General features: G+C 49.0%; 1 protein-coding gene across 7 annotated transcripts in view; it reads left to right on the top strand.

The window, feature by feature from the left end:
- Nucleotides 1-24,025, top strand: part of EFCAB6 (EF-hand calcium binding domain 6) — a 219,775-nt gene that overhangs the window by 137,840 nt on the left and 57,910 nt on the right. For all 7 annotated transcript variants that reach the window (XM_059187204.1, XM_059187201.1, XM_059187202.1 and 4 more), the window contains 5 exons: nucleotides 232-346; nucleotides 2,656-2,789; nucleotides 8,133-8,365; nucleotides 19,043-19,139; nucleotides 23,305-23,423. In XM_059187204.1, the coding sequence (XP_059043187.1) occupies nucleotides 232-346; nucleotides 2,656-2,789; nucleotides 8,133-8,365; nucleotides 19,043-19,139; nucleotides 23,305-23,423 (698 nt within the window). The remainder of the gene's footprint in view (nucleotides 1-231; nucleotides 347-2,655; nucleotides 2,790-8,132; nucleotides 8,366-19,042; nucleotides 19,140-23,304; nucleotides 23,424-24,025) is intronic.

The raw sequence follows: 24,025 nt of genomic DNA, 5'->3' as shown, positions 1-24,025 counted from the left end.
CGTACTGCTTGGTTCACTCACTCGCTCAGCCAACAAACCTTGCCCTGGGTCAGGGAGCCCGGCCTGTCCCAGGCCCCGCCCGCAGGGAGCCTGTGGGTGGAGTCCGATGAGTAACAATCAGGGCTGGACCCCAGGGGCCTGGTGGTGGTGAGCCCACAGCGGGGCCGGAGGGGCTCAGGAGGGAGCCTGGGACAACCCAACGGACTCTTCCTTCCCTTTCTTCCTTCCCAGGTGCTGGATGCTAGCGGAATGCCTGTGGATGACGACCAGCTCGCTCGGCTGACTGCAAAAATTGGATATGAGAAAGACGGGATGAGTTACCTTGATTTTGCCGCAGGATTTGAAGGTAGCTAATCACCAGCGCCAGCCCTGCTGGGACGCGGCTGGTGGCACTGCCAGGCTTTTCGAGCGGTGCCTCGAGGCCGCCGGGAGAAAGTAGTGTGAGCTGAGACGCGGAGACAGTGTGTGTTCTAAGACTGGAAACAGACATTTTTGTTTGATTTTTGTCTGACTGTGTTTCGGCCTTTTCTTTTCACTAAACCAAACTGTGAGTTTGCCCGACAGAGCCTTCTACAGACTTAGAGCCCAAATGGTTTCTAAAATTTGCTCCAAAGCCCATGCTCCTTCCATCACGCTTCCTGTCCTTTGATATTTTCCCTCCTGAGAAGAGATCCTGCTTGTCTGTGGTTGGTGGTACCCATGCACTACAGGGAAGGATGCAGAGATCCTAAGAGATTCAGGGACACACCCGCAATCACCAAGCCGCTGGCCCTCCCCTTCCCCTGCCCCAAAGCGCTTGCCAGGAAATTCACAGCGAGGCCGAGGTGGGGGAGGCCCTCCTGTTTGCCCCCCTGCTCTTGTTCTGCTTCCCCATCCCCAAGCACCCAGCAGAGAGATGACCAGCAGCCAGCATCCCACCTCTCTGCCGTGTTCTCCTCCTGGGCTCCACTCTTGCTGAAGTTTAAGAAGGACAAATAAACCCTCTAGGAAAGCTACAAAAATCACACAAATATGTTGACGGAATCTCTTTTGTTTTGCTGCAAATACACTGCAGGCCAGACAGGGCTGGGAGTCTGGGAGATGACTGCGCGGGGGGATGGGTCTCCCCTAGAGACACTGGCAAGCTGGGACTCCTCACAGAGAAAGCACCAAGGCCCCTCTGACCGTGGCAGACTAGCGTTTGATGGTCCTGTCCTAGGGGAGGGCAGGTCCCACTTGGGAGGAAAAAGGCAATTCGAGAAGCCATGGGATTTTAGAATGTTGACCCTTGGGGTGTATGTTTTGACATTTTTGAAGGAGAACAAAAAGGAGGAAAAGGAACTCATTTATTTTAGTGCTTCTGCTGTGCAGGTCAGTTCATCTTTCACTTGAGGAAAGTGGGCCCCCAGGGTGAGTCAGTCACTCGCCCCACATCCCGGGGCAGCGAGGGCATTGCAGAGTGGAAATGTGACTCAATAGCCATCAGCTGCTCTTGGCTTCCTCCCTGTCCCTGTTCTGCCCACCCACCCTGTCCCCAAGCAGTCCCCCAGCACTGACTATCTCCCTGCCCAGCCAGATGCTGACAGGGTGGGGGTAAAGACCTAGGCCCCAGGCTGGCCCCAGGTCAGGGGTTGGGGTGCGCATGGCAGAGGGGAGTTAAGCAGCAGGGGAAGGTGTTATCTGCCATGAATAGTGAACCTGAGAGAGGCCACTCCAAGCCCAAATGGAGGTGAGGTAGAAGCCAAGTTCAAGACTGGGCCGTAGGATGCCCACGAACTCCAGATGCTCTGCCCACCATGCATCCTGCAGAGCTGAGCAGTAGGGAGAGGTTAGTGTCAACATGTGCAGACAACCACATCTAAAACCAAGCCTAGGTTTATAGCCTGGCTTGAGACAAGACCACACTCACGTTATCCCAACCTGATGGAAATGGGTTGTTTTTAAAGTAGAGATTATGGTTTCTTCCTCTGTTTGGGGGGAGAGAGAGGGCCTAACTTAGTAATTAGTCTGCCGGGCTCTGGAATCTGGTGGGCCAGAGTTCAGTGTTGCTGTCCATAAACTCTGTGACCTTGGGGAAGTTGGGAGGAACCCCCCCCACCCCAACCTCCATCTCCTCATATGTAAAATGGGCAAAATAATAGATTTCCTTGCATGTAAATGAGGCACAAGAAGAGAAGCCACCTCTTAAGGTTGTTGAAAAGACCAGCAAATATTTGAAGGCCCCTCGTACAGGGTCCAGCAGATAAGCAGTCACGAAACACCTGGAGGATTATCGAAGGTTGATTGACGTCCACATCATAAGGTTTAGGGCATGAGTCTAGGAACCAAAACAAGGCAAGAGTGTTCATTCACTGCCTCTGGGGATGGAGAGATGAGTAAGATGTGGTCCTGCCCGGCTGGAAGAACAGGTATGGATGGGGTTGCCGCCGCGTGCTGGCCGAGAGCGCGGCCCCGCCGTCCCAAGAATGAGTCCTTCTGGCAGTGATGGGAGAATGTCCAAGAAACTGAAGGGAAAAAAAAAAACATCATAACTAAGTCAATGCTAAGTTCACTTCCCAGAGCCTTATTTCCATCGGGTATTCTGGCTGGATTTGGGGCAGGTAGAGATCCAGGATCACAACAGGAGAGGTAGGCATGCCACTAATGGAAGTCTTCTGGTTTATGTCATTGTTTCAGATGCTAAAATGAATGGGCCAGAATCGACCCCACTGCAACCTCCAGTTCTTTCAAAGAATAATTTAGACAGCGACTTTATAACTGCTGAAGAATGCCTGAAGCAGTTCCCCCAGAGACTGAAGGAAGCCTTCCGGGTAAATTATGACCTGTCTATCATTTAGCTTATCTGAACACTGTCCCCTGTGCTCCCAGCCATTCAGCTGTGCAGGCTGTGACTCCGGGAGCCCGTCATGTCCTGCTCATCACGGGACACAGCGCTGCTCTCCACAGACTCAGGCTCTCCCCTTCTCTCCTTGCCGGGGTGAGGGACTCAGGCTTCGCTCTGCTCTCCCTTCCCCTCCCTTCTGGGCTGCTGCTTTGCTGGCTCTGCCTTCTGCCTCTCAGAGGCCTTGGAGAAGTAAGGCGAGGATGGGGGTGGGGACAGTCTGGGTAACCCGAGTTACAGGGAATGCAGGACCCATTCATCCGGCCTCTTCATGCCACCCATTCGCTCACCAGATGAGCGGGACGCATTTTGGATAGGCTGGAGCGTCTGCTAAAAGGTCGGAGCGCCATCCAGTCTAAGACATAGGCGGTGAACACAGAGTTGCGACCTATGGGATCGCCTGTTGTAGAGGGAATGGTAGCCTGCCATGGGGGCACAGGGAAAAGACCACACTTAGGAGGACTTCCTGGAGGAGGTGGGCCCTGAACCAAATACTAAACTGCCAACGTGTGCTGGCCAGAAAAAGGAAGGAGCAAACACGAGAAGAGGGAGCTTGCTCAAGGGAGGTGGCAGACAGGTCATGGGCTTCAGGGAAAAGCTTACGGGTTGGTAGGATGGGTTGCCTGTGGGCACTGGAATGGGTACTGTGGGGCAAGTAGACAGCAGCCATCTAGACACAGCAATGGGCTTAGAACAAACTCACTGCGTCTTAGAACGCAATTCTTAGAGCAAACTAACTTTGGGGCGCAAAGGAAAAGAGCAATGAAGGGAAGATCAATTTAATAAGCTGACATATTCGCTACGGGGTGGAGGCCCGACGGTGCACAGGAGCACGTAGGCGAGAAGGCGGCGAGTCCAGTAGAGGAGGGTAGGGAGCACCCTGGGCCTGGAGCTCACACCTGCAGAGTTCTGTGCTTCTGGAACCTCCTCCCCGCGCTGACTGCCAATCGGAGATGCATTTTGGTTACCAAGCTCCCATTTAAAAATAAATGTATTTATGAGGACTTGTCTGGCTTGGATTTGCAGGATGGTTCTGACTTTGAATGTTCTGTCCAGCCGTCAGACCCTGCATCCCAATTCTTGGTTTGAAAAGCTGCGGTCCCCGTGAGCATATGCAGAGAAGGCCTGGGTCCTCAGAATTCAGTCTGAGCGAATGCCCGGCCCCAGGGAGCAGGAGGAGGCGGGGGTCAGGTAGAGGGTCGAGAGCCTGGTTTTCTAAAGAAGGAAGTCCTGGTTGAGGGTGAGAGGGCAGGAGGGGGGCAGAGAGACCCTGGGAGCCAATGTTGTCTCTGTGCCCATCAGCAGAGGGCTGGAGTGGCCCAGAGTGGTCCCAGGCAAGCACCCCCCGCTGTCCTTACTTGGGGCGCTAACTCACCCACTCTGTTGCAAGCCAGACTCCTTTTTCTAGCCTCTCCCTCCACCTGTCGCCCCTGCACACCTTTCGCAGTGGGGGGACTCCATGGGGAAAGCCGGGCTCTGTGCCTGCACCACTGTTTTCCTACCTTTGGTCCCCGTGAAGCTTGGTGACAGTGCACAGATGTCTCATATTTCCTGGTGATCTTTAGTTTAAATAATTACATAATGAACTGATTCAATGAACATTTGCTGACACCCACTATCCTGCCAAGAGTTTATAATCTAGTGGTGAGACAAAGAAGTGAACCTCTAATTGCCAGAGTGTGCGTGGTCTGTACCAGGAGGCGGGTGACATCTAGGGTCACTGCCAATTTGCTTGTTGTCCTCACAGGTGGGCGTGAACGAGGCAAAGTGTGTGCTTTGATTTTTGAATGGGAAGGGACAGTCACTTTACTTATTTTATTGAGTTCCTATTCATGAGAAATTCTCAAACATCTCTCCTCATCAATAATGAAAAACCCAGCTTGTATCAGTTTAGAATACTGTTACAGCCACTGCTGTTGTTCGGCCAGTGATTTTGTGGCCGAATGAGGCCGTCTTAGTGCTCAGCTGGGCACAGGCAAGTTAGTCACGTATTTAGAGCTCAGGCCAAAAACCAGGAAGAGCTGAGGAAATAATTCATGGTGAGCGAATAAAGGATATCTTCTCTCCCTGACGGTGGTGAGGAAGGGAGGTCTGGAGAGCCCCTGGGTGACCCGGGACATGACCTGACCACGGATTCTCTATGGCCCCTGCGGGCTCCCTCAGCGGGGGGCTCACCGTCTGGACAACGTCTCTGCAGGGTCAGGCATGTGTCCATGGGTTCAGATGTATATTTTAAAATAATCAGGATTTACCCCCCCCCCCCATATACACACACACAAATGGGACCACTTCATGGTCTGTCCTCGATGTGAGACCTTGTAGGCTGGCCTCAGCATGTGGCCCTGATCAGAGCATCCCCTTTGCTGGTCCCCTTAGGACCAGCCCCGGTCCTGCCTGACTGGCCTGCAGGCCCCCTGGCTCTGCACTGGCTGGGGCCGCCTCTCTAGCTGCACCTTGACCCCTCTCCTCCTCCCCTCCCACCAGCAGGGTTCTTCCTCACCTTCATGTCTTTGCACATTCTGTTCCTTTGCCCGGACGGCCAGTCCAACCCCTCTGATCAGGTACCTGCCAGCCAAGCTCCGATCTTTCTTATGTGCCTTGTCCTTCCCCTCGCCTTCGGACCTGTGGGGAGATCAGCTGCTGTCCGCTCCCCTCCTAGCCCAAGTGTGTGTAGTCTTGTAATCCTCTGAGACAGTTAGGGCTGAGCTGTTCCTGAATCATCCACAGTGAACCGGAAGGATTGCCTACGTGGCCTTATTTAAGTCCTTACTCTACCTTATCGGGTAGGCATCAGCATCCCCATTTGACGGATGGAGAAACCAGAAGTCTAATGTGGGGAGAAACTCAGCCAAAGCCTCATGTCTAGTAAAGATTATATCTGTGTGACTCCAATAAAATTAGGAATCTTCAGGCCGGCAGTGAGCACGGCTCTCCTGCCTACCTTCCACCCTTGACTTGCTGGCATGGGCCTGAAGGCCTTTCTGCCCCCACTGGACTGTGCAAACTCTGATGTCAGGGACTGTGCGGTAGTTACAGTGTGTGTCTGCCCAGCAGAATGCTTGTCACATAATAGGTGCTCAGGAAACACTCGCCATCTCCAGACCCATCAGCTTCATCCCGTGCGTACTGATGAAACCCCGCTCTGAGCTGGAGATACAGGGAACGGATCAGCGCCCTCATCACACGTCTTCCTTCCAGAAAGGGAGCAGACAGTGAACAAACAAATCTCTAGTGTGTCAGGTGGCGACATGTTCTATGAAGAAAAAAGGCAGGAGGGGTGTCAGGGACCGATCAGGGTGCCATTGTCCAGAGCAGGGGTCAGGAAATGCTCCCTGACAGGGGACGCTGGAGCAGATGTGCCGAAGGGTGCAGGTACCCTGGGGGATTCCCCAAGATGCCCAAGGCAGGCTTGGCACATTTAGGACAGTGAGGGAAAGGAAATGAGGGCAGAGGGGTCGCCGGGTTTGGGGGCCGTGGTGGAGGACTTAGGACTGGACCCTGTGAGCGGCGGAGAGCCAGCGGGGTGAACAGAGGTGCACCCGGTGCCGGCCTGAGCTGTGGTGGGATCACCCCTGCCACTGGTGCGAGCCGTGTCAACAGTGGGGGTGTGGGGGTGGCTTCCAGCCCCTTGTGAGCTTCCTGTGGAATCTGGGGAGAGGCAGCGGAATGGGGAGAAGCTGGCTGTGGTGCGCGTGAGGAGAGGGTGGGCAGGGATGGTGCGGAGGTTTGTGGTCTGAGCGGCTGGAAGAAAGCGCCGTCACCTCCAGACGTGGGAAAGCTGAGGAGGAGCAAGTTGAGGGCAGGGGCTTGGGGGTCAGGGGCCTGACTTGGGGCTTGTTTGGTTTGACATACAAGTGGGGATGCCCCAACGCCTCTGCAGATGTGAGCTTGAAGGGTGTGGGAGGCCCGGAGCCGACAGTGTCACAGGAATCCGCAGCAAAGAGGTGGCCCGCACCCCGAGCAAGTCCCCGGCGGTGGTGACACAGGTGCCTGCCTGCTGGATGGTGGTGCCCTGTGAGGCAGGGACAGCATTGGAAGTTGGTCCCCAGCCCACTTAGCACAGGGATGGCACGCGGGAGGGGCTGAGTAAATGCAGAAGTGCAGACAGACCTCTCCGCAAAATCCCAAACATCTGGACTGGACACTTGAGTCATAGCGGGTCTCGCTTTGCGATAAATAAGGCAGCTCCTGGGACGTGCAGGTATGAGCGCAGCCGCGGCCCGGGAGTCACCAGGAGGACCCGCGGGTGGGGGCTGCATCAGGTACTGGTGGAGACCAGGGGTGCTCAGGCCATCACGTTGACTTTCCAAGCCCGAGACGCGGGAAGTGCATTCAGGGGAGGCACGGACGTTGGCCAAGACAGAGCCAGTTCAGAGCCCGGGTACCAGGCAGCGGTGTAGGACCAGAGGCAGCAGTACCAGTGAGAGACAGCATGCCTAGGGTTCTTGGAAAACATGCCAGGCAGGTGGCGTACATTAGCCTGTTCAACCCGCCCCACCGCCCGGGGAGGTCGGACTTTCGCGATCCCCATTTTACAGATTAGAAAAAGGAACCATGGCCAGGTCAAAGCTCTCACCTAAGGTGACCCCAAAATGAAGTGGCAGAGCTGGGATTTGAGATTAAACAGCCTGCCTCCAAGTAGTGCCACACAGCCTCTAACTCCCACGTTCGCTCCAAGGCTGCTCCTCATCTGCAGGACGGGGATGGCCATGCCCTCCTGCGGTCCCACCGACCCAGCAGGTGCACCTGTGCAACATCCTGGGGGGACAGCAGGCATGCAAAGCTCAGACAGGACTGGTGCCTCGACACGGTCCTCAAGAATCAGGCCATGGCCTCTGGATGGCCTCTGGGGAGCCCCCCAGTACCGCACTTGTTCTCCTGTAGACAGAAGTCACCAAACATCATGAAACTTCTGTAGAAACATCGATATCTAGATGTTTCTGTGTCCCTGAAAGCTCCAGCATCCTCTTACCTCCAGTGCTGGAAGGAGCAGTACCATAAACACAGAGAGAGGGGAAGGGAAGGATAAGCCTTTCTGGTCCCTTTCCCTGGATTCTTTGCATTAAAAGAGGCCACCAGAGAACATGGTGTATCATTTCTTGGGAAGGACGTATCATGACAAGGATTTTCCTGGAGGAGTGAGATCTCCCAAAAGCAGGAGTGGGAACGCTGGCCCTTCCTCATTTTGGAGATGAGTCCGTCCGCGTGGGGTTGTAAGTGCTGTCATCGGGGTTCAGAAGGAAGTGCTTTGACGTGTGCATTTTGTTTTTAGGACCCCTACTCTGCCTTCTTTAAAATAGACAGTGACAGGGACGGCATAATCAACATGCATGACCTTCGCAGATTGCTGCTGCACTTACTGTTCAATCTTAAAGACGAAGACTTTGAGCGTTTCCTGGGCCTTCTTGGCTTGAGACTCGGCGTCACTCTAAATTATCGGGAATTTCGAAATCTGTGTGAGAAGAGACCATTCAGGATGGATGATGCGCCTCAGAGACTCATTAGGTAAGAGGGCAGAGCACCTCAGTGCCTTTGCCTGTGCCCAGTCCCGTGCTCCAGCTGGGCCCACGGCAGGTGGGGAGCAGACTTGCCCCCTGGGAGCAATTATTTTGTCTTTTTTTGGTGGTTCCAGAAAAATCACAAAAGGAACATGCATTCAATATAAAAAAGCTAGAAATTACAGGCGCCAATGAGACAGTATGACCTCATCTAGCCTCCCGTGAGTCTCGTGTTGGCATTTCACTGGGAATCAGGCCAATCTTCTTTCAAGGCACACAAGCAGAGACATGCACTTATGTTTTTTCATTTATAAAGTGGGGAATCGGATGTATGGGCTCAGCCTTCTGAGACCTCTGGGCACCCTGCCCTTTGTCTGAGCTGTGCTGGGCCACGTGGGAGGCTGCCCACTAACACTTGTCAAGAGAACACTTGGCCAAGCGTGAACATGGCAGCCCGTGCAATCCATGTGAACTGGCACCACAGAACCCCTTATGGCAATTGATGGAACCCATGTATCATTTCAGGCTTCTCTTATGAATGTAAGCATATACATACACAGCTGACCCTTGAACAGCACAGGATACTTCAACTCTGCAGGCTAAACTTAAAGTGTAGATTTTTTTTTCTATAAATACAGTAAGGTACTATAACTTTGCTTTCTCTTCCTTAATGATTTTCGATCCCAGGACTCTGGGATCATGACCTGAGCTGAAAGCAGATGCTTAACCGACTGAGCCACCCAGGCGCCCCTGTCTTCCTTATGATTTTCTTAACATTTTCTCTTCCCTGGCTTTATTGTAAGAATACAGTACATTATACATGTAACATACACCATAGGGGCTAATCGATTGTATTCTCAGGCTTCTAGTCAACACTAAGCTATGGGTAGGTAATTTGGGGCAGGAGTTAAAACTTACATGGGGATTTTCAACTGTGTGGGGTTTGGCGCTCTTAACCCTCTCACTGTTGAAGGATTGACTGTGTATCTTCTTCTTTTTATAAATCTGGGGTCAGCCGTGCAAACTGTTTGGAAGATGCAAAGACCCCTCCAGCCCTTTCCCAGCGGTGCTCCGCCCCAGGCCCCTGTCCACTCCATGCCAGCCTCCCTCCCAGCGAGGAGGGGAGTCTGCATGTTAGCCCGGCAGGAACTCCATTCGTGTCTTCCATCTCCCCAGTGACAGCAGACGCCCCCTTAAGTTGTAACAGCGATGCCAAAACCATTGAGATCTGTTGAATGCCAATGGGCTTGAATGAAGAAGCCATTCAGCTACTCCTTGACCAATTATTAGAAGGATACTCCTACTATTTCTGGAAGCATTTCCATCCACTATGACAATGCAGGGACATGTTTTCTGCATGGTTGTAACATTCACTAGCTGTCCTGCCCTTGAGGTACTGGTGGCCCCTCCTTCCACCAGGCAAGGGAGCTCCCTGCAGCGAGGGGGCCTCAGGAGCCCCCATTGCTGGGCCAGATTGCATGATACTTGGCTAGGCTGCAGAGGCCCTCTGATATCGCTCTTTAATTTTTCTCTCAAATTCGTTGGTTTTATTTTGCCTGCACTTTCAGAAAAGCCAGCCAGAGAGAAAACAACTGTAGTCTCTTTCTAAGCGAAATGATCACATAGCATGTGAATTGGACACCTGCTTCCAATTGCTCAAGTTCTGAGGAGTTTTAATATGAGACTTGATTGCTTAACATTAAAACAATACAAAAATATCCTTCCCCAAGAATTTTCTGGAGAATGTATGCAGAACGAACCTAGAAAATGTCAACCACAAAGCGCCATCTTCCCATTCAAATGACTCAAGCTTCTTATTTGTATGTGTGCCTTTATTCAACAAACATTTACTGAGGGTCTGCAATGTGTTAGACGTTGCCCCAGGCCAAGGTGATACAGAGATGAATAAGGCTCCTTTTGAAGGAGATCACGGCTGTCTATGGGACAAGGGCAAAAATTAAAAGCTACACTGAAACGTGAGGATGTCTGGAGTGCCACAGAGGTGGGAGCAGCTAAACCTGCTCGAGGCACACAGGAGAAGTGGGACATCTGAGTGGGATCTTGCGGGGAGAGTAGGGTTGGTTGGGTGCGGGCTACCAGACGGTGGTTCAAGGCCAGAGAACGGCATTTACAAAATCTGAGGTGCGAATGTCAAGCACATTTGGGAAATGGGGAGAGGATTTGGGTGTGGAAGTGGCATGCATGGGGGCGGGGTGGGGGCCGGGGGGAGTCCTGGAGAGGCAGGCGGGCCAGCTGAGAAGGGACCAAAGGAGTTCGTCCTTTTCCAGCAGACAGGAGAGGATTTTGTGCAGTGCAGGGAGGGGATCACCTCGCACAGCGGAAAGATCCTTCAGCGGCCCCAGAATAGAGGATGGATGTAAAGGAGGCGCGCCTACAGCCCAGGGAGACCCGGTGTGGCCTCCAAGGGTCTGGTGGAGACAGCACAGAGACCCCAACTAAGGCACTGCTTTAGAAAAACGGACCCTCCCATGGCCAGACCCCATACCCATGTTTCATGAAGACACAGCCTTTAGTACCCTGGGGCAGGGGGAAGGCACGACTACTTGACTTTCCAGATAAAGGACCCAGGTGATGGGTGGTGGGCTGAAATGTGAACCCAGGGTGCCTGTTTGGAAGGGCCCCTTTCTCTGCCTAGACACCTCACCCTCTTTCACCCAAACACCCAACCAGCCTCTCTCTCCTCCCCCAGCCAAACCTCAGTGCCATCCCTTTCTGGAAGCCATCCCAACCTCTTGCTGGGGCTCCTCTGCCTTCTGGGCCCTTACTTTCCACCAGCATTATCAAAACACAATACTTTTGAAAACTTTGAGGGTAGTAAATTTATTGAAGAGAGTAAGACCATCTTGTTTCTTCCGTAACTGCAAATATTTTCATTTTTAGATGTATAAATACCAATTAGAGTGATCAGTCCAATGACTTGTTTCACTTTCATATCATTTCTTCCCTTCCAGTCTCTTCCCTTGTTTCAGACACACCTGCCTGTCCATGTATCTCCTGACAACCCACATCAGTACATTTTGGTGACTGTACACCGTAGACGGTGGAACAACACCATCACGTGTCCTTTTAGCAAAATTAAACGCTCCAGCTTCTTGTCACAAATATTGTATGAGCAGATCCTTCCTGTTGAATGGCTAGCTGAATTTAAAATACCAAATTTCCCTTTTGTTCTTAGAAATTTATCATTCATTTGTCAAGAGATCTGGCTTATCTGGTCAGTTTCACCATCCTCACTGGAATCTGGAGTGTGAACCTGTGTGCATTCCTCTTCCAGCTCGTCTGATCTTTGGGAAACATCTTCTTATCTCAGTTTTCTTCCTTCTGCCATTTGAGCATGAAATAAGTATTCTGGATTTCTCACTGTGTTCAAGAAAACTAACAAAACTATGAAGATGGTGTGCTGTCTCCTTTTATACTTTCTTGAAAGATGCTGGTGTACTTTGGGCAGTACGATCAGGAGACTGGGGAATGATTCGTTTCAGTATCATGTCATCGGCTAGGCAATTCCCTCATTTTTTGTTTTCTTTTATTACTCTCTTAGTCTCTTTTCTTAGAATAGTTGGAAACAATGAGTAATGATTGACCACTTTTTAGGATAATGAAATCGATCAGTAAAATTGAAATCAAGATCACTAAGACCCTGTAATATATATGAGAGGGTCAAAGACCCATGTGGTATTGCAAGATAGGATGAGTTTTATCTCATCAAGAAAACACTTTTTTTTTGTTGTTCTTTGAAGGATCTCTAAGAAATGCTGAAAGTCCACAGAATGCTAGTTCTCTTCCATTTTCTGGATTGTATAGAATTTTTATTTTTGCCTTAAATACTTGATATAATTCACCAAAGAAGTGATCAGGTCCTGGAGCTTCCTTTGTTGGAAGTACTCACACTATGAATCTAATTAATTTAATAGTTAGATCATCCACAGTTTTTCTTCCTTCTTGAACGAGTTTTTGTAGTTTGTGTTTTTTCAGATATTGATCCATTTCATCTAAGCTGTTAAATTTGTGGGAATAAAGTTGTTCATAGTATTCCTCCTTTATTATTATTTTAATATCTGTGGGGTCTCTAGTGATATCTCCTCTTTCATTTCTGATATTGGTCGTTGGTGTCTTCTCTCCTTTTTTCTTGATCTGTTTAGCTATAAAGATTTATCATTTTGTCGATATTTTCAAAGAACCACTTTGTTTCATTGATTGTACTCTATTGTTTTTCTAAATTTCATTGATTTCTCCTTCTTATGATTCCTGCTTTGAGAATAGTTTTCTCTTCTTTTTTATTTTCTTAAGTTTGGAAACTCGGATTTTTTTAGTTGGGTTCTTTCTCTTCGAAGAAAAACCTTAAATGCTGTCAATTTCCTTAGAGGCACTGAGTTGGCTACATTCCACAGACCTGGATATGTTATGGTTTTAATTTTCATTCCGTTAAAAATATTATCCAATTTCCCTAGAGACTTTCTTTTGATCCACAATTATTTAAAAGTGTGTTTTTGTCAACTTCAAAATATTTGCATGGTTTCCAATTATCTTTCTGTGATTGATTCCTAGTTTAATTCTGTCATGGTCAGAAGACATGCTTTGTGTAATTTTAATTGTTTGACATTTGTTCAGCTTCATTTTACAGCCCTAGAGATGGTCTGTGTTGGTGAATATTCCATGGATCCTTGATGATAATGTGTCTTTGGCTCTTGTTAAGTAGAGTAGGCCAGTGAGATCAGGTTGCTTAATAGTGTTCCTGTCTTCTGTGGTCTTATTTTCCGTTCATTCTATCCATTACTAAGAGAAAAGTGTTAAAGTCTCCAAAACCAGTATGCGTTGGTCTATGCCTCCTTCCCATTCTATCCATTTATGCTTCATGCACTTTGATATCTGAGAAAAATAGTGTATTTATACTTATCATTTTGCTTCTCTTCCCTTATTTCTGAAGTTCTAAATTTCTCTCTGCTGTCATTTTTCCTTCCTCTGAAGGACTTCCTTCAGCAGGTGTTTTAGAGCATGTCTACTGGAGACAAATTGTCTTAGTTTTCCTTCACTGAGAAGATGTCTCTTGCTCCTTCAGTCCTAACAGGTATTTTGGCTGGGTATAGAATTCTGGGTTAACACAGTTGTTTTCACAGCACTTTGTGAATTTGATTCCATTGTTTTCATGGTTTGTGGTGAGAAGTCTTTGTCATTCAGGTGGTCCTGCCCCCGTGGTGGCACTTGTGATTTTCCTCAAGTTCCATTTAAGACTTCCTTCGATTTATCTTTGGTTTTGAGTAGTTTTAGTATAATGTGTTTGAGCATGACTTTGTAATCTTTTGGGGGGCTACCAAACTTCTTGAATCATTAAATTTATTTTTTCATCAAGTTTAGAAAGGTTCCAGCTATTATTTCCTCGTGTTTTAAAATTTTTTGGTACCAGTCTCTCCCTCCTCCTCTTCTTAAATCTGAATGACATGAATGTCAAACTTTGTGGTTTTGTATCACAAGTCCCTATATGTCCCTGGGGCTATATTATTCTCCCTTTTTTTTCTGTGGATCAGATTGGATTAATTCTATTCATCTGTCTTGAAGTTCACTGACTCACTCCACTGTCATCTGAATTCTGTCATTGAGTAAATCCAGTGAAAACTTTATTTCAGTTGTATTTTTCAGTACTAAAATTTCCATTTGATTCTTGTCTTCCCCCAGCCCTTTTTTTCAAGCTTCTATTTCTTGGCTCAGAACATCCGTCTTTCTACTTACTTCAAGGACATTTACTCTTACTTCATGGTTATCATAGCTGCTTTAAAATATGATAATTTAAACATCTGGACCATCTTGTAGTTGGGCTTCTGTTGTCTTTTACCTTGAAAATTGTTGGGATTTTCCTGGTTCTTTGTATACCAAGTGATTTTGGATCTTATCATGGACACTTTTAATATTATATTATGATGCTCTGGCCCTGTTAAAATCCTCAGTAGCATGTTGATTTCTTTTATATTTATTTATTTATTTTTAAGATTTTATTCATTTACTTGACACAGAGAGAGAGAGAGATTACAAGTAGGCAGAGAGGCAGGCGGGGGGTGGGGAGCAGACTCCCCACTCAGCAGAGAGCTTGATGTGGGGCTCGATCCCAAGACCCTGAGATCATGACCTGAGCTGAAGGCAGAGGCTTAACCCACTGAGCCAACCAGGTGCCCCTTATATTTATTTTTTAAGCAGAAAATCAATCCAGTTAGGTTCAGACTGCATGTCCTGACCTGCCTTCTGTAGTTTCCCTGTGAGGTTAGTTTCAAGGCCATGGCAGTAAGTCTTCACTACGTAGCAGTCAAGTTCTCAAGGTTTCTGCTCTGCTGCTTTGGGCGAGTTTCACATACATGCACAGCAGAGGTAAACCTGGGACTTCCTGCACAGATTTGGGCATCCCATTTTCCAGATCTCTCCTCTCTATTTCTCTCCATAATTTCCAGCCCCAAGAAAAGCCCTTGGTTTTTGGTCTTCTGACTGGAAACTAGGTTTTAGCCTATCTATACTGTTATGTACTTCCTATGATTGGGTCCAACCCCAGGGCAACACAATGAGAGAAAAACAATAATGTGGATACCCTCCACATTCTTGGAACACAGAACGTGTCCTCTGGTGAAAGAGAAGAGTTGCAGTCTTAGGGACCTACTTGGCCACTACTGCTGCTGGCCCTGTCACAAAAGTACAGTTTTATAACTGGGAGTCCTGGCATCAGGACTGGGAGAGTGAAAAGAGACAAGAGGCATTCTCCCACCATACTCTTTGTACTTCAGGACCCTCCTTCCGAGTTCTTTGGTCAGAAGAACAGGCTTTCTTTTGGAGCTTTTCTCGTCCGTGCCTGCTACATGGTTCCAGAATCAGGAGTGCCCTTAAGCCTAAGCTGGGAATACAGGCAGTTAAGAACGCATGAAACTCACAGTCTATCAGTCATTCTTCAAATTTGATTTCCCCCTCCATCAGCCTCCTATTGTTTACTTTTTAGTGTCCTCAGGGTTACTTTTTGTCTTCCCTCTAGAGTTTTGAGTTGTAATCGGTGGGGGAGAGAGGATGGAATTGTGCTTACTCCTTTTTAACTGGGACCAGAGGCACATCTCAGGACTCCTGACCTGCCTAGAGTGCTAGTCCCTGAGATGACACAGCTGCCTCTTCATCACTCATGCCTCAAAGAGCTGCTCCCTGGCCTTCCTAGCTGAAGATTCCCCTCTCACCCATCTTGAGATGGGTGAAGTATCTGAAGTTATCTGATTCATTCATTTTCCCATGTGTGTTATAAGTTCCCACCATTGCAGCATGAGCTCCTTGAGGATGTTGGCTATGTCCATATTGTTGGTCAGTGTGTTTGTAGGACCTAGAGCAGCACATAGTAGGAGTTCATATATATTTGTGTCTGACAGACTGGCTAATAGGAAGACTGTATCTTCCTGACTATCAGGATCTAAAGAGCCAGGGAATAGGAGTGAAAACCAATAGCTTTGGAAAAGGCCACAGAAAAACCTTCTGATCTCTCTAGGGGAGACTGGTATGTAAAATGGGACAGGGGAGAAACAGATGGGAAAAATCATAGGAGTTCCTGGTTTGAGCATGGGTCCCTAAGAAAATAATCAAGACTAATGGCCTAGAAGAGAAATCAGGTTGGTGGGGGCTGTTTGGATATGCGTTTAGATAGTGAGATCAGTGTAGGTACATTGACTTTGCAGACATAGAATCCGCATCCTTTGGGGGGAGTTTAGGTGAGACCTCTGGGTGCAGGTTGCATTTAAAAGGAGTCTAAAGGTGAAGGCAGGGGAATACTCATCATCTGGACCTACAGCCCTTTTAAGCAATAATTGTGAATATGCAACATAATCCCACCAACCTTCTCAAACCTTTAGTGGTGAACTACTGGTCGACCTTTGGATCCCTTTCTACCCTTGAAATTCCATGATTCTGTGAAGTCCGGTAGGCAGTTGGAGAGAGATGGAACAGAAAAGCAGGTGATGTTATAGCACTAGCCGTACAGGCGTGTGGGTAAAAGGTATCAGGGGGCAGTTGGGGACATGAGAAGGGACGACCTTTCAGAAGAGAGAATAAACTTTGCGATGGAAGGAGAGGACTGGTCAAGGGTGGAGGGAGCCAGGGAGGGAGGGAAAAATCACACTGACTGAAGGAACACATTTGCCTGGGCCCAGGGTAGGTGTCCCCCAACCCCCACCATGGGGTCATTTAAAGAGCAACATGTGGAAGGCAACCAGAGGGGGAGAGATCATTAACAGTGACACGTGGAACAGCAAAGACCCCTGGATTCGGCAATAAAGAAGTAATTGGTGAATTTAAAGCCTGGGGTGAGGGCTTCAGTAAAGGGGGGTATGCTCGCCTGGTTTACCCATAGGCCCCCATGAACCGGCATTTGCCCTGGGGGAGAATGAAACTGGGCCCATCGCATTTGGTCCATTCAAATGGTAACTAAGGAAGAGGGAAGAGACCCCACCCACTCTGCTGCTGGTCCTCAGTACCCTGCCGACTGAGTAAATGCCAGAACTTGGTGTTTGCCAAACAGGGGGAGTCACTGTGTATGTAATTCACAGCTGATGTAATTAAAATAAGACCCTTTCTCTGTTGTACACAGGTCAATATCCCGGTGTAGGTTTCCAGGATGATCACGGCCACCAATGAACCTGGTGACTAGCAGGTGCAGGGCACTGTAGATCATCAAGGAATGGGAGGAGTGGTCCAGGACAGCTGTCAGGGAGCAGCAGCATTTCTTCGAAGGGACTGGAAGGAGAAGCCAGGCAGAGCACTCAGTACTGCTTGCTCTGTTGATTCTAGCTGCCATGACCTGGTTTGCCATCTGTTTGTGAAATGCAGGACAGAGTGGCGCTTCCAGGAGAGCCTTGGTTGGTGGGAGGAAGCCGCAGGCTCCGCTTCTCCAGCCTGGGCGCCTCAGCAGCATGCTGGCAGTGCTGCGTTTGCTGAGACAGAAATGCTCAGTGGCAAGAAGACTCCCAGTGCATAAAAACCAAAGGTGGCCCTCACCTCTGTGAAATGTAATATTTGGGGGCTTCTGGTGGCTCCATTGGTTAAGCATCCAATGCTTGATCTCAGCTCTACTCTTGATCCCAGCATTGTGAGTTCAAGCCCCACATTGGGCTCCATGCTGGACACGGAGACTACTTAAGAAAAAAAAAAAAAGTAATATTTAATGGATCTTGTCCTACAAAGAGTGAAGTTAAAAGAGCACCAAACCTGTAGCTTCAGATGGAAGCAAAAATGGTAGTGAGGTGGTGTCAGAGACCTGAGAGTGATTGGCTCCCAGGTACTGGCAGTGTGTGGTTTTGGCAACTTATTTAGCCTCTCTCAACAACGGCTTCCTCTTTTGCAAAGTGGGATGGTAATGCTGGCATTGCCGAGAAATCTCGAGATCCTGCGGGTCACCTGACTGGCAGCGCTCAGCCACCACCGGTCCCTGAGCTCACCGTGGCCATCAGTACCCCAGAAACCCTCATGGCGCTGCCGACCTGAGCGTCACCCAGACAGTCATGTTCAAAGCCACCCTTCTTTGGGGATTACATAAACCTTTGACTTCCGTCATTTGGAGCACACAAATGCCTGCATCCTCATGGCGGTTGACTTTAGACATTATTTCTTAGAGTCAGTTCTTTTGCAGAACCAGAAATAATACTTGTTTAAAGGGTCTACATGGAGCTTCTTTGTGGTCTGTCCCCCGCACTGGTTTTCCTGGGCCCCGTAAGGAGAAATTTCTTTGAGGGGCTGGATGCCTCAGTCAGGTGTCCCTCTTACACACTCTTGGGCAAGATGCGCTCATCACCCGACGGGCCCAAGCACAAGTGCGGGCTCCAAGCGCAGCCTCAGATGGTACCCATTTCAGGAAACCATCGGGGTGATGTCTTCATGGCCTGTCTTGCTGGAGGAACGTATCCAGTGCTCTTGTATCTGCAAGGGGAGTATTTCAAGGGCAGATGTGGGTGCAGAAAGCTCGGGTGCCCAGAAATGGAGTGAGAGGTGTCCCCAGGAGCAAAACAATTACAGAGAAATAAGTCGGGAAAGATTTTATAGGTTTCCATACACCCCTTCCTTAGTGGAAGAATTCAAGGCATTTCAAATTTCTCCAGCCACAGCCCCCATCGCCCCTCACCATGGCCAAGCCCCAGTGGTAAGCACCGGGTGTTTATTACAGTGTCTTCTGTGTCCATCATTCTGTAAGGAAATAACAGAGTTTTGATCATTTTATGTACCCTAAACCCAACCTGTGCACAGCAGCGGGGACGGAGGAATAGGCAAATCCGCCCCCACTGTTCCTGAAGTTAGCTTGCCAGTCATCTCAGCGTGTGAGTTCAGAAATAAAAGTTTTTAGCTGTTTTCTTCTGAAGATACTTACTATTCTATTGTGGGGTTTTTTCCCCTTCAGAGAATAAATGAGCCCTGTTTGTTTTGTGAGCTGCACAAAAAGTTGAGCAGCATTTATCTGAAAATAAACAAGGACTTATAAAATTTAAGAAGACTTCCCTAACATACAGCTGGGGAAATGAGACTGTATTTTAGGAATTAAGTTAGACCAGATGTGAAATCACAGACTTCAGCGGTGTCTTTGAAACGAACGTGGATGGGGAACCCCTTGGGAGATTAATGAGTCCATTAAATTTAAACACAGTTATTTATTTTTTTTTCTTTTAAGACCAAAACAGAAGGTCGCAGATTCAGAACTAGCTTGTGAACAGGCTCATCAGTATCTTGTTACCAAAGCAAAAACCAGATGGTCAGACTTATCTAAGGTAAGAAAATGATTATTTCCTTAAAAGGAAAGGAAATGTATTTCAGTGTTCCCAGATCACCGGGATGATCAATCTGTTTCGATCCAGTCTTTGTATACCCAATCAGTGACTTCTGCTCTTCTTAAAATACTTTTCTAAAATAAATTCTCACATTCAAGGTCAACTGGTGTTTAGAAAAATGACTAATTATTGGAGTTACATGGACAGAAATTCCTAGCTTTATCTCAGGTTTGATATGAGTTAAAAATTAAAAAGAAATGACACTGTCATATTATATTTACACAGTTCAAAATATGCATCTTTAAGTGGTATTTCTTCCTACGTTCCACAATTGTAGGAAGCACGTCCTGAAGGTGCGCACCCTTGATGGGCAGTCACGTACACTGATGTGGTGTTGAGACAGCAGCATGACCTAACGGCAGCTGCACCCCCAAGACAGTAGAACCGAGCATGCAAGACTGGGTTCACCCCAAGTCTGGAGTGTGGGGTCCTCCTTTCGTAACGCAGCAAGGACACAATAGCTTCATGTTGGGGACCATCTTTAAAACCACACAATGGAGGTATCTTCACGTTGTTGTGAAGAATGCCTCCACTTTGCTTCATTTGGTCCTTTCTGTTCTATGTTTGTCTCTCGCAAGGTCTGTGCACAACGGGATGTCCTGTCCTGTAAGTCCTGGGCCGCCCCTGGGCTGCCTTTCCCCAGTCCTCCGTGCTCAGAGTTGACTGTGCAGCGGCCCAGGGTGCAAATCACATGGAACGAGTCCTCGCACGCCCACTGGGCAGGGCTGGCCTTCTAGAGCCTTCCTCTGGGAATGAAGGGCCAGCTCTGGGCTGGGAGCTGCGGCTACACAGCCATGCCAGCTGGGAGAGGGCAGAGAACCCTGTGTGACACCATCCGCCACGCCCTCTCATCGGCTTCTCTCGGCCTGCCTCTCTTCTCCTCCCCACTACCTCTGTCCCTTCTTTCTCCCTCCGCCCTCCGCTGCCCTCTCTCTCCGCACCCGGCCCCACTTTGATTAAGCAGCATGGGTTTGTGCCAGGGGTTCGGTGGTAACAAAGGTCTGTCTGCTTCCACCTGTCTGCTCACCGGCCAGGGCAGGTGGCAGTCAAGGAGCACAGGCAGCTAATTAACAAAGCAGGTGGTGCTCTGGGGATGCTGGGGTGCGACCAGAGGGCCGCAGAGGTCTTTGTTTCCGTCTTCTGGCATCCATCCTTCCTGAAATGCTTCCCCCGCCAGCTCTAGGATGGCTCTGTGTGGCCTCCTCTGCTCCCTGCCTGGGCCTGCCCTGGCCTGGGCTGGTGATCCCCCAACCCCCCACCCTCCCCACCCCATGTCTCTGTGTCCACGGCTGCAAGCAGGTCCTCCGCACTCGCCTCTCCACATCTTGAATCCTGTGTGTTCTCAAGGTCATCTTTACCCTTGATACTCTACGGCACCCCCAGTGTGTTCAGAGGAGGCTCGGGGACCCCGGAGTGCTCTGCTGCTAAACCAGCAGCCTCAGGTCTGTCTCTTCTAGAACTGGGCCTGGCGGAAGTGTGGGGAGGGAGGAAGACTCGGCAGGTGGCAGAGGAAGAGCAATCAGAGCGGCTGCGAAGGGGTGTGGGGGGCTGCTGTGTTGGGAGTCAGGCGTCCTGCCCGTCCCCACACCTCGCCCGGACCCCGCAGGACTGACTGGTGCTGCGTGTCCCAATGGTCGCCTATCAGATGGCTCTGCCCACTCTTGCTTTATTTTGAATAAAGCTCTGAAGGCACTCGTTCTGAATTCTGAACCTGCAGAAAGTTCAGTGACGCATAGCTACTAAGACTAGCGGCCTTTACAACAGCTGCCTGGTGGTGAGGCGGGGGCGGGGGGCGCCCCTGGCGCACCCCTGCAGCGGAAGGGAGCTGCGGGCCCCAGCGAGCCGCCCAGCCAGGCTGGGCCAAGGATGCCTCCGGCCGCGCGCTCGGATGCACACGGCCGTCGGCCCATTCTGGGCGGCCTCATGGGCTCCTTCCCATGGAAGTGGTTTCAGAAAACAAGTTCACTGAGTTCTTCAGCAGACATTATTATGAATTAAGGATGCACAGTTGCAGGATATTAAAGACACAGTGACCAACAAAGGACATGGTCTCTGTCCCCAAGAGACAGAGGTATAAGCACCAAGAAGGGCGCCAAGGAATGGTGTAGACTACGATGGCAGTGGCTCGTTTTCAAGCTTGTTTTTTAAGTTGTGACTCTACAGTGGACTAGAATACATACTATATGTATAACAGAATACATATTACACGTACAGTGGACTAGAATACAGATTATATATAGCATGTATATATTTGTGTGTATAATATACACGAGCACACGTAGTGTATAGATGTTGTAATACACATAATAGTTAGGTACATGCACAGTTTAGGTACGTTGATGGTAACATGTATCCCAAGCTGTGTCCCACCACGTACCCACCATCCAGATGAAGGCAGAGAACACTGTCCGTGTGTGAGACGGCGCAGCCTGCTCAGGGTCAAGGGCCAAGACGGTGACTAGCTTCGGCTCTGTGGGCCATTGACTTCGGTCCCAGCTACTCCTCTCTCCTGTGATGGCCCTTGGGACCATCAGACTTTCTCTTCTCCTCCACACTGGATGCGTGACATTGGTTCACTGCAACGCTGAGTAGCAACTACGGGTTACTAATGGGGTCACTAATGAGAATGAACACCTTCTCCTCTATTCCTGAGTCTGATTTCCTTTCTCTGTCAAGTGCTTGCTTGTAAGTCTTCACACTGGGTTGTCTGGTTATTTCTCATCAGTCAACAGGAACTCGTATGACAGTTCAGCTCCTGGTCTGGGATAAGTGATACGTGATGCAAGTGTCTTCTCCCGGTGTGTGTGTTGTGTTTCCACCTTTCTCATACAGTATCTCTCAGCAAATATAAGCTCTTCTTTTTGAGGTAGTCAGATGCATTAACATGTCCCTGTAGGTCTCATCCAAGAAACTATGTCCCACCCAAAGTTGTGAAGATGTCCTTCCAGCAGCTTTCCAAGGTCCTTCTAGCAGCTTTCCAGGGCAGCCGTTCACATCGTGGTCTTGAAATCCACACCACCTGTCTCCTGTGTGTGGGGAGACACAGCTCTGATTCCACTCTTCCATAGGGAGACCCAGCTGCCGAGCCCCTTAAAGGTCATCTTTTCCCTCCCTGACCTATGGCATCACCACTGTCCTGCATCAAGGCCCGTGGGTGTCTCTGGGTCATCACTCTCTTCCACTGGTCATTCTGTCTGTCTTGGCACCAACACCACATCCCTGCAGTCACCATAACTGAGTAACACGTTTTAATCAGCTGGCAGGCAAGCGCCGCCTCCTTGTTCTTGAAGAGTTTATGAATCCGTTTGTTAAGTTGCACAAAGGAACAAAACTTATGGGAAATTCATTGGGAAAGAAATGATGTCTTTATAATTTCGAGCCTCTCCAGTTTGTACTCATAGTATATCTCCATTTATTTTGGTATTTTTAATATCATTCAATAAAGTTTTAGACTTTCCTGTGCGGCAGTCTTGCAATCATTGGTAAGATTTGTTCTTAGGACTTTCTGGTTTTGATGCTATTGTAAGTATTATTTCCTGAAACCCTAACCCTAATCCTAACCCTGACTCTACAACGTTGTCACGAGGAGTGTCAGATGAGCTCTTACGTGCAAACAACTTAAGTCAGTGCCAAGTTCCACACGTCACCTTTAGTCTGTGGCTCTCTTAAATGGCCAAACAATCCCCAGATACATTTTGCTCCCCTCGGCGACATTAAAAAAGCTAGAACAGCTGGGGTCTCACGCGCCTTATCCCCCCTTAGGGCCGGAGGGCTATAGTCTCATTTCCCAGGCACTGTTTGACCCTTCTTTCTAGTCGTTTTGAACCCAAGTCATTGGTCAGGAGAAGAAGCCCAACCACACACCTGAGACCACTCATTACCCAGAAACAAGCCCCTTCCAGTATGTGATACTGGTGTCTATTTCGCTGTGTAACCTCCTTCACAGGAATGGCCAGGGCATCTGGAACTTTGATAAAAAAGTAATGAAGCTGGTGGATGGGGAGAGAAATATCTTAGATTGCTTGAGATATTGACTCCTGGCAATCCTCTAGAGTGCCATGAACATGTTTTATATGTTACTAAATGTTGTCTTGTCGTGTTCTAGAATTTTATAGAAACTGATAATGAGGGCAACGGCATTCTTCGGCGGCGAGATGTAAAGAACGCGCTCTATGGTTTTGATATTCCCCTAACGCCGAGGGAATTTGAAAAGCTCTGGATGCGGTAAGTGGAATCTGCAGGTCCGGCCCCCGCGACCCTGCCAGCCCCGGGTTGCTGGCTGCGGCAGACTGAGCCCCCACCTGGCATGCCGCTTGGGGGTGCGATGCGGGGCCTGGAAAGGTTCCCACTGGGTTGTGTCTGTCCTGTGTCCTTGCTCCCTCAAGAAAGCAGCCTTGGCCAAGAGGCTGGTCTTTAGGACCATGGAGAATCGGGGTAAAATGTTCGTCATGGATACCAGACTGGAGAGGTTGGCATTTGCAGGGAACAGGAAGTTCAAGTCCAAACTTGTATCGTTTTAAAAAACTAAGTCACTCTCCAAAGACTCTATTCTAATACAACTAGCGCAGCAGACAGAGTCGCAGTGGTTAAGGGGAGAAACCATCTCTCCCATTGCCCAAAGATGGAAATCAGTGCCGCACAACTGTTTTCTAGATAAGTAATTTGTTGAGAGAAAATAACCAAACTTTTGGCAACTTGGAGAAGTTTCCCGAGGGTGTCTTAAACTGGACATAATGTCTAATACTGGTTACATTTTTCAAAATGAATTTTAGATTTAGCTGTTCCTGAATTAGGCCCCCAGTTGCAATATTCCCCACGTAGATGTC

Source organism: Mustela lutreola, chromosome 8 (genome assembly GCF_030435805.1).
Source record: "Mustela lutreola isolate mMusLut2 chromosome 8, mMusLut2.pri, whole genome shotgun sequence".
NCBI lineage: Eukaryota > Metazoa > Chordata > Mammalia > Carnivora > Mustelidae > Mustela > Mustela lutreola.
The sequence above is the reverse complement of the archived record's forward strand: the minus strand, read 5'-3'. Positions and strand labels throughout refer to the sequence as shown.